The sequence below is a fragment of the Paramormyrops kingsleyae genome, chromosome 6 (assembly GCF_048594095.1).
Source record: "Paramormyrops kingsleyae isolate MSU_618 chromosome 6, PKINGS_0.4, whole genome shotgun sequence".
NCBI lineage: Eukaryota > Metazoa > Chordata > Actinopteri > Osteoglossiformes > Mormyridae > Paramormyrops > Paramormyrops kingsleyae.
In genome coordinates, this window is record NC_132802.1 from 6039325 (window position 1) to 6050095 (window position 10771).

Consider the following 10771-nt stretch of genomic DNA (forward strand, 5'->3'; position numbering starts at 1 on the left):
TAATCCCCCAAACTGTGTGTTGTTTTGCATTAGGTTCTTGTATCTTTCTGATTACCTCCATTTTTTCCTTGCCTCTGGTGCTGATATGCACACGTTCCTGCAGAGGTAATCACAGGCGTGGTCAAGCTGTAACCAACTGCAGCTCGACTTCGCTGTGCATGTAAACGTACTGAGTGACACTTTCTCATAGGCCAATGTAACACCCGTGCGGCACGTCACCCAGTGTGACACCCGAGCGGCACGTCACCCAGTGTGACACCCGAGCGGCACGTCACCCAGTGTGACACCCGAGCGGCACGTCACCCAGTGTGACACCCGAGCGGCACGTCACCCAGTGTGACACCCGTGCGGCACGTTTCCATGCCTTTCCCTGAGGATTTACAAGTTCATTGCCATCTAGTGATACAAAAGTATTATTCATGATTCTAACGGCTTTTCCAGCCTTTTAAACCCGGAGTCATTCATTGCCCGTTTGTCTCCTGAGCACGATGGGTAACCCTGATCACTATACAATGTGGCTATTGTGACACAGTCACTGAGACGTCATTGGCAGTTTAGTGGGGATTGAATGTTCATGGAACTTTGATCAGTGCTACCATGGACTATAACCAGCTAAGTAAAAATTACAGTTTATCCAGAACAGATAATTACCGCATTCACCTGGCACCCTTTATACCTTATGAGGAGAGGTTAGCTGAGCTTAATCTGTTCAGCCTCGAGCAAAGGAGACTAAGGGGGGACATGATCCAGGTATATAAAATTCTAACAGGTTTGGGTGCTGTTCAGCCAAATGGCTACTTTAATATTAGTTTAAATACTAGAACTCGTGGCCATAAGTGGAAATTAGCAAGAGAACATTTTAAAATGAATTTGAGGAAGTACTACTTTACACAGCGTGTAGTTAGAGTATGGAATAGTCTTCCTGTTAGTGTAGCGCAAAACCCTGAGTTCCTTTAAATCAGAGCTAGATAAGATTTTAACAACTCAGAGCTATTAGTTAAGTTCTCCCTAAATGAGCTTGATGGGCCGAATGGCCTCCTCTCATTTGTAAATGTCTTATGTTCTTAAGTCAAAGGCCCTGGTTACACTGAATCTTGGACAATCAGATCACAAGTAGACAGCCAAGACTCATTGGCATTAACACATTTCTGTTCATATGTCGTTACTGACTCACACATAGTTATTGTAATGTCCTTGTCGGACGCATCCAGGATGCTTTAGTGGCCGTTTGTCCATGTCTGTAGTACAATCCACTGGCGATCTAATCGCCCAAGTGTTTCGTGTTGTGTAGCTGTGTTTGCTGAATCCCACACAATCACTGTATTTGCATGCAATATGTCCAAACAGTGTATTTTCACGTTTATATGATCTTTTTGGAATTTTATTTTATGCTGCAAGAATGTTTACATTTTTTTTCAACAAGGATATGACCGTTTATTTAGTTAGTCAGTTTATCAGAGACAGATGCCGGTACATTAACAGGGAATCTTGCTTTAATTCTTCGGATCTTCCTAGTTGTTCATCATGGACTGTGGACAAGAAGTGGGGCTTCATTACTGCACCTGTGGTGCTGGGAGGGGGGGCTTAGGGGGGCGTGCCGCTACTCACCGTGTTCATCCAGTCAATGTAGGCACTGACTCGGGTGAAGACTGTGGGCTTCTTTGGGTAGTTGCAGCTGAGGCCAGAGCCAAAGCTGACGATGCCGTGGACTGCCCAGGAGCCGTCAGCGCTGCGACAGTTCAGGGGGCCACCAGAGTCTCCCTGATTGGGGGTCACACCATGAGGTCAGAAGCCACCAAGATTCACCATGAGGTCAGAAGCCACTAAGACTCAGCATGATGTAATAAAATCGGACCTGGTTCCAAGAAGGGACCACGCTTTTGTTACAGGAAGTGCCGGTGCTCATACTCACGTTGCAGCCAGACACGACGCCGTCTCCGCCGGCACACACCATGTTGTTCGTCACCTGGGAACCCCACCAGTCAGGCTGGGAACAGATTTCGTAGCTGACGACGGGGAGCAGAGCCTGCTGAAGGATGTCAGCGATGGGGCCCCCAGCTAGAATGGAAATCAAGGGACCACAGAGTGTTAAGAGGTGCTGCCAGTAATGGCCAAATGAAGCTGGACTGCCCAGCTTGGTGCATGACTTCAGTCTTTTTTTTAACAGAGATCGCCATCTAGTGGTGTCAGAAAATACAGCAAATGGTTCATGAAGCTTCGTTTGCCCATCACTAGGTGCTGCTGCTAACCTGCAGAGTGAAAATACTGAAACCTAAGGCAGATGTTTGTCAGCTATGTAAAAATTACTGTCTTAGCTCCTTTCATATAATTATTGGAGCAGTTTAGATGGCTGTTTGACTTTGCTGCAGTAATAGATGTTGGACAGACAGGGCAGCGGCCTTACTGTAGAGGCGACCCCATCCAGTGATGTAACAAGGTGTCTCGTTGGGAAGGATGCCGTCAGCCTCAGGAAGACAGGCAGGCTTGATGTCGTCTGTGAAGGTCACGGGAGTTTCCAGCTTCACCAGGGCGATGTCATTCCTGCTCATAGCACAGGGGGTTAAAGGTGCCGCATTGGGCTGGAGAGGTGCTGTCATCTTTTTATGGATTTTCAATTCAGTCCCACGCACCGGATGAACAGGGGGTTCCACTTCTCATTAACAACGATCTTGCCGGCGGCAATGTTGACAGAGCCAGGCTCCTCCTCCACCAGGTTCTGCTTCCCCAGTGCCACTCTGTAGGTGTTGCGGTTGCTGTGGGATGACACAAGCATCACATGACCTATGGCTTCTTGAGGGAAGTCACCCCAAAATTCAACACTTGTTTAACATTCCAAAAAAAAAAACAACATTTTACATGCCCTGTGAACATGATCAGCCCACAGTTAATAATTGGTTAATTGGCCCACAGTTTTATAACAAATTGACATCACTATAAAAGATATCTCTCGTTTACAGTTCTTTAAGGTTCTTGCTTCTCTGCATGAAGCTGACCTTCATCCCAGAAACATTTTAAAATATGTATTACTTAATTAAAAAATTATTTTTGGTGTAGGTCTGTGTTTAAAAAAGAAAAAGAAAAAAATGATTAAGTGAAAAAAATAGCATAGATTTTTGTGTCTGTTGTTTTCCCTCGTCTTGACTGCCCACAGCCATGGGGGTAGTTCCCCTCGGTACCACTAGGTGGCCTTTACACACTGTACATCTCTCTACTGGAAAGGGTCAGCCTCCGGACGATGCCTTACTTGATGCAGTGAGCCGCAGTGAGGACCCACTCACTGGAGATCAAAGTTCCACCACAGGTGTGGCGCCATTCACCGTTGTTGAGGTACTGAAGTGAGATCTGCGGACAGCCATTATGTTATAAACATGCGCATGGTGGGTGTGATAACAAGCGCGCTATACTGCCTGACAGATAGGGGGCGCCACCCTGCTCTTACCTGCCAGGGCCAGCTGTGGGGTCTTGCGTCCTCCCCACCGACCACTCTTGTCAGAATGGGGGGGAAAGTGGGCAGGCCACACCCATAGGCTTTTGGTGGGGGAGCAAATGCACACTGTTAATGTCTGGTGTCTTGTTCATGAAGGCTGAACAGCTGTTTCTACATGACATGCTGCATTTATTCGTGCATGCAGTTTGCAGGACAATGCTTGTGATGCCTACATTCAACAGCACGAGCATGAACATTGACACAAAACCAGTAAGTGCAGCGCATCATTTTAATGTTAGATACTAAAGTATCACTCAAAAAGCACACCTTATAAACCAAAGCACTCCGGAAAGAATGTCTGAATATATTTTGAATGAATGGTAGATAAAACTTACCCTTTCCTATTCAAAAAGCAATTAATTAGTTAAGTAAAATATTTCATATGATTTCACTGTTTGAAAGCATTTTTATGATAAATCATATAAGAGCAACTCAAATAACTTACTCATATTCTGAGAAAATTGAAAATTCACTTGACAGACTTACCTCCAGCAACAAAAACAGCCAAGACCACAAACTTCATCATTTTTGCCTCTTCACTTTTTCTCAGTGGCGCGTGGACTTATATATTTCTGGAACGGTTTTGGGGACAGATTAATCATTTCCCCAGAAGGATTGCGTCAACAGTTTTTTTGGTGCGAGTCTTTATCTTTAGCCGTAACCTTAATGGCGTATCCCTCAACATATTAACTAATCGGCACAAATGCTGTGTTCCACATGATTTGGACTTAAAATTTCCCACCATTGAATTTAGTATCTTCGTCCAGTGAAACACTGCATGTTCACAGGGGTTTTCCTCCTGCAATCCAAAGACACGTTTGGGTAAACTGGTGTCGCTCAATTGCCCATAGCTTGTGAGTGTCTGTCCTGCAATGGACTGGCAACCAGGCTGTTCATGCCCACCCAGAATGTTCGTGCCAACCCAGGCTGTTCGTGCCAACCCAGGCTGTTCGTGCCAACCCAGGCTGTTCATGCCCACTGCAACAGTTATTAAAAATGGAAGGATGATCTATTTAAGGAGAATATTGTAAGTTAGAATCTTACCAATCCATGCTGTAAAGCCATTTACAAAAAGCACTATATATATAAAAATAGCTTGAAAAATTAAATGATACTTTATTTGTGAGTACATTGGAATGTTTCTTTTCATATATGGTATTGCTGTCCTTTGAGACACAGACACACACACAGACACACACAGACACACACACATGCAGACAAACACACACACACACCGACATGCATCACGGTGGCAGCAAAGAGATGAGGAGCAGAATAAAGTTCTTTTATTAAATAAAATAAAATAAAATTCTTTTATTAAAGCCCTTAAAAGCACCAACACACCTAACAGGGAAAGCTAGGGAGATCTGATACTGTACAGTATGGTGTACAGCTGGTGGGTAATTTATACGATGGCTAAAGATGCGTAAGGATGAGACAAAGCTCACGCATGACACAACTGAGGGCACATGGCAATTGGAGCACAAGTATTTATGCAAACACATACAAGGGCTATTTATAAAACCCATGAAGCATGCTGGGAAATGTTAATGAACTCATCTATGTGAAGCTTGGTGTCCAAGCTTAGGGAAACCATTTATTTGGGCTGGGGTGGGGTTTAAGTGCCTTGTTCAAGGAGAGATGTGACTGTCCTGCTGAGGATGGGATTTGAACCAATGAGTTGCTGATGAGAGGCACAGAGGCCTAGTCCACTGAGCCACACGCAGCCCCCCTGAAGAGGGATTGACACTAAGCTTCACAAATGCGTGTATATATGAAGATCGAAAAAATTGAACTTTTATGAATAATTTAATAGCAGTTCAGTATCTGGAAGTGCGGTCAGCCCCGACTTCCTGTCTGTGATGGTAATCATAGCCCCCGGAAGCAGGCAGCCACTGGGACCCGACCTGGTGACTTTTGGAGTATCGTTAAGAATGCAGTGATGAACTATCAGCATAAAATAACATACAAATAATTTTAAAGTTAAACTGTATTAATAAAAGCCTGAATTATGCCTGTGTATTCTTAAAAGAAAAACATCACGTTTAGGGAAGGCAAACAATATAGCTGCGATTTCAGGCCCACCAATCAGCTGTATTTTTGGACTGTATATTTAATATTACATCATCAGCTGAATCCCAATATATATTGTGAATCAAAAATCTGTACTGTGAGGTGAGCAGCCTTCGACTTGTTTGGTAGGAGGTCGTATCTTAGTTTTTCAAAACAAATATATAAGTGGACATAATGTCCCCCTCTCCTTGTTCAGATGCTTTCCACAGTCCATGCTGGTAAGTTTGGATGTCTGAAATCACATCGGCATTTCAACAAGCCCCTTCTCTTTGTGCCCATTTCAGTAAGTAGTAGATGCACATTACATTAGAAAACTATATTTTGCTCCTCTGTAATGTCAGTGTTTCTATTATGTGTATCCAGTTAGTATAACTCTACTTAAGGGAAATCAATCCATCTGCTGAATTCTCACATGCCTCCCATCTACTACATGATAAAAATGTGTTTATCGCCAAGGTTATTCAAAATAGATTATACTTTCACTCCCGACGCATGGAAATTTCACACAGTATTTTCCGTGCATTTTTTCATCCCTTGGATCAAAGTATAAAAGGTGTGTTTGCATTCACTCCACACAGAGGCAGCCATGAAGATTCTGGTTTTAGCTCTTTTTGTTGTTGGTGGTAAGCAGGACGTGACATTTAATATTTAAAACTTTTTAAATTTAATTTGTATTTTATACTGAATACGTGCAAAAACTCACGCACAAATTCTGCTTGCATTTACAGCCATTTGGATGTTTGTATCACCATGGTTTTTGATGGCACTTGTTTTTCGTTTTACAGCCTACGGGTGTGGGAAACCTACGTTCCCCCCCATCCTATCCAGGGTGGTTGGTGGAGAAGATGCTAGACCCCATAGCTGGCCTTGGCAGGCAAGTTCCAATATCTTCTGCATCCAGCTGTACTACTTTGGCCCTCTGGGCATGGTCCGTGGTGGAGAGTAATGGCCTCGCTCTATTTGTTTCCCATAATGCAACAGATCTCTCTGCAGTACTTGGGCAGCACAGGTGCTTATCACCACACCTGTGGTGGGACCCTGATCGACAGCCAATGGGTCCTCACAGCAGCTCACTGCATCAAGTAAGTTCTTCATGTCATCCTTTTTCTCATTTGACTCCAGTCTTCAGAGATGGGTAGCATAACTCAATGACAAGTATGGTTTTGATAGCAATGCGTGTGTTTTCCTTATTGCTGCTGCAGCAACAAGAATACCTACAGAGTGTACCTGGGAAAGGAGAACCTGCAGGTCACCAACGAGGCAGGCTCTGTGGCCATCGCTCCTTCTAAGATCATTGTGCATGAGAAGTGGGACCCTATGATGATTCGGTAAAGTTCAAACTCAAATGGAACCATTTTGTTATCACTTCATTATCCTTTGGGATATCTGATACCCAGAAGGTTGCAGGTTAAATACTGGCCATGACCAGGGGTGTCGCTACAGACCGTGGGCCCCATGAAGGCATATCATATTAGGCCCCCGATCCAGACTAACCATATTATATTACACATTTTTTAGGGCCCCTGTCGCTCAGGGGCCCTTGGAATTGTCCTAACTGTTCCCCCTTTTTACGGTGCCCCTGGCCATGATCCATGTCGTTCAGTGGTCAGCATAATGGTGAATTCTGACAGATATTTTGATCAAAACTCCATTTTTACCACAGACATGGTATTTAAAAACATAGCCTGCAGTGTTTTTTTCCTCAATCAAAACATCTTGCCACAGACTCAAACGAGTCTTGCCTTGAACGTGTTTGTCCCTGTAGAGACAGATTGATGATCCTTTATGTAGTTGACTGATACATAAAGAACATTTTTTAAAACTATAAACCTTGGATGCAGCATATAACCAAGTGTGTGGTTTTGGGAGGAAAGCTGAAAAAAAGGGCTTCATAGATCTGAAATAGCTTGTTGTTGAATGTTGTGATTTAGTTTCCTTTTGTGATGAAGAAACCAAACACCCTTCATGTAACTCCACGGGTCAAACTGCCATTTTCCTGTTTACTCTTACAGTAACGATATCGCTCTAATCAAGCTGCAGCAGGCTGTCGCCGTCACAAGCACCATTCAGCCCGCCTGCCTCCCAGCCTCCGGATACATACTGCCTAACCAGGCGCCCTGTTACGTGACCGGCTGGGGTCGTCTCTGGAGTAAGTCACCGAGTGTCATTGAGTTCTCTGACAAGTAGGAATCATCAGGTTAAAAAGATGGTAGAAAACTGTTTTGAGCTGTCGCAGTGTTAGTGATAACCTAGCGCTCGCACGTCCCCAGCCAATGGCCCCATCGCTGACGTCCTCCAGCAAGCCCTGCTCCCTGTCGTTGACTTTGCCACTTGCTCCAAGCCCGATTGGTGGGGAACCCTAGTCACCCAGAACATGGTCTGTGCCGGTGGGAACGGAGTGGAGTCCAGCTGCAATGTAAGGCTTCTTCTTTATTTTTATTTGAAGTCTGAAAAAAACATCCATGGAATTCTCCACCACCTTTTTAAACTAGAATGAGGTTTAAATTGTTTTACACTGGTCTGCAGTGTTCTTTACGAAAAACACATCAACCCGTCAGTCCAAATGAAGCACATTATTAATGATTTTGTTGGGTTGGTCCTACTATTCCAGACCCTGACTTATCTGGTATCATACTGTCCTTCAGGGTGATTCTGGTGGACCCTTGAACTGCCAGAACTCCAAAGGCGAGTGGGATGTACAAGGTATTGTCAGTTTTGGCTCCAGCCTGGGATGCAACTACCCTAAGAAGCCCTCGGTCTTCACCCGTGTCAGTGCCTACACCAGCTGGATCAACAACGTAAGTGCACCCAAGCTTAGGATGGAACATTTAGGCAATTTTGTTTTTCTGCAATGAATGAAAATCACAAAACAAATCCAATTAAAAAAATTAATTTATCTTTTTCTCAGGTGATGACCACAAACTAAAGGGTGGAACTTCTCGTGCCAAAAAGTACCGTGAAGCGTTGAGGAATAGCAATGCAATAAAATAATTTAAAATTCCCAAGTTACTTATATGTCTCTGGTTCCTTTATTTGCACTACAGTCTGACACAGGGGTCCCTAAAGTGGGGGCCGCAATCCCTGATGGGATCACGAGACACTGACTGGGGGGCTGGAAGATGATTTTCAGAATATTTTAAAAACAATTTTAAGCATGAAATAAAAATCCACTGTAAACACAATAATATCAATAATGAAAATTTTTTCCTGACCGGCAGAATCTATATCCCCACCCCCATTCAGAAAAATGTAAAAATGGGGGCCGCAAGTTTCAGTGTGGCCGCAGTGTACAGTGTGGAGCCCCAGTGTGACACTCGCACGTTTACTTTATTATCAGCAGTGGGCAGCACGGTCGGTTGCCTTGTACTTGAGGGTTGCGGGGTGTTCAAACCCCATTTCACTTTTTTCACTGCGGCTAGGTTGACATGTATATGTTAGGTGAATGTTTGACTTTAAATTGCCCATTGTAAGTGTGTGTGTGTGGAGGGTGGGGGGGGGGACCCAATGTCCAACAATGTGATAAAAATCCTGTGATTTTGATCTTGTGGGGATATTTTTTCTGATCCTCACAATGGAAAACGTCATTTTATAATAATCAGTGACTACAATCAAAAAGCTAAAATAGCCAAAAGTCATGTATTTTGTTCGGTTACTTATGGTTTAGGTTGGGGCTGAGTTGGGGTTAAGGTTGTCATTGTTGGGATGAGGGTTTTGCCCATAAAAACGAATGGACGGTCCCCGCAAAGATATAAACGCAATGTGTGAGCGCGTGCGTGCGTGTGTGTGTGAGAGAGAGAGGCTACAGACCTGCTTTCTCCCCATACTGTATAAATCATTATGGAAGGATGGCTAAAATTCTTCACTAGTAAACTTTACATAAATATTTGAGTTTCCTCAAATATTTATTCAATAGCGTTAAGCTATGCAATTACACAGCCCATTAATTTTGTTATCTAACCTCACTTTTATTTATTTGTGCAACCCAGCAACGTTTTATTTTGTACAGGCTTACTGCTTTGTTTTTACGGTGATGTGAGTTAGGTTTTTAAACTAGTGTTTATTAATTTTGCAATACTGCTGTAATATGGAATGTAATATAAATAAAAACCTTTTACTTTAAGGAGCATGTGTTTTCCCAAAAGGAGTATGTTTACAAAGCAAAAACTTAATTCGTACCAATATGCAAGGACAAAAGGTGAAAATAACTGTAATGAGACATAGCAAACCACGGACTTTTAACCATATACACTCACCTAAAGGATTATTAGGAACACCATACTAATACGGTGTATGACCCCCTTTCGCCTTCAGAACTGCCTTAATTCTACGTGGCATTGATTCAACAAGGTGCTGAAAGCATTCTTTAGAAATGTTGGCCCATATTGATAGGATTGCATCTTGCAGTTGATGGAGATTTGTGGGATACACATCCAGGGCATAAAGCTCCCGTTCCACCACATCCCAAAGATGCTCTATTGGGTTGAGATCTGGTGACTGTGGGGGCCATTTTAGTACAGTGAACTCATTGTCATGTTCAAGAAACCAATTTGAAATGATTCGAGCTTTGTGACATGGTGCATTATCCTGCTGGAAGTAGCCATCAGAGGATGGGTACATGGTGATCATAAAGGGATGGACATGGTCAGAAACAATGCTCAGGTAGGCCGTGGCATTTAAACGATGCCCAATTGGCACTAAGGGGCCTAAAGTGTGCCAAGAAAACATCCCCCACACCATTACACCACCACCACCAGCCTGCACAGTGGTAACAAGGCATGATGGATCCATGTTCTCATTCTGTTTAAGCCAAATTCTGACTCTACCATTTGAATGTCTCAACAGAAATCGAGACTCATCAGACCAGGCAACATTTTTCCAGTCTTCAACTGTCCAATTTTGGTGAGCTTGTGTAAATTGTAGCCTCTTTTTCCTATTTGTAGTGGAGATGAGTGGTACCCGGTGGGGTCTTCTGCTGTTGTAGCCCATCCGCCTCAAGGTTGTGCGTGTTGTGGCTTCACAAATGCTTTGCTGCATACCTCGGTTGTAACGAGTGGTTATTTCAGTCAAAGTTGCTCTTCTATCAGCTTGAATCAGTCGGCCCATTCTTCTCTGATCTCTAGCATCAACAAGGCATTTTCGCCCACAGGACTGCCGCACACTGGATGTTTTTCCCTTTGCACACCATTCTTTGTAAACCCTAGAAATGGTTGT

General features: G+C 43.6%; 2 protein-coding genes across 2 annotated transcripts; one reads left to right on the forward strand and one right to left on the reverse strand.

Annotated features, from left to right (window-relative positions):
• Window positions 1-1347: 1347 nt before the first annotated feature.
• Window positions 1348-4049, reverse strand: ela2l (elastase 2 like). The gene is made up of 8 exons (XM_023841597.1): window positions 3974-4049; window positions 3440-3528; window positions 3245-3342; window positions 2631-2753; window positions 2405-2541; window positions 1913-2058; window positions 1609-1761; window positions 1348-1529 (listed from the first exon to the last, which is right to left on the reverse strand). Exons 1-8 carry the CDS (start codon window positions 4011-4013, stop codon window positions 1512-1514), a joined length of 804 nt encoding a protein of 267 aa, XP_023697365.1. The 5' UTR covers window positions 4014-4049; the 3' UTR covers window positions 1348-1511.
• Window positions 4050-6113: 2064 nt separating this feature from the next.
• On the forward strand, window positions 6114-8569 carry ela2 (elastase 2). Its single transcript, XM_023841598.2, has 8 exons — window positions 6114-6183; window positions 6346-6434; window positions 6542-6642; window positions 6763-6888; window positions 7573-7709; window positions 7831-7976; window positions 8206-8358; window positions 8469-8569. The coding sequence occupies exons 1-8, from the start codon at window positions 6147-6149 to the stop codon at window positions 8484-8486; spliced, it is 807 nt and encodes a 268-aa protein (XP_023697366.1). The 5' UTR covers window positions 6114-6146; the 3' UTR covers window positions 8487-8569.
• Window positions 8570-10771: the final 2202 nt, after the last annotated feature.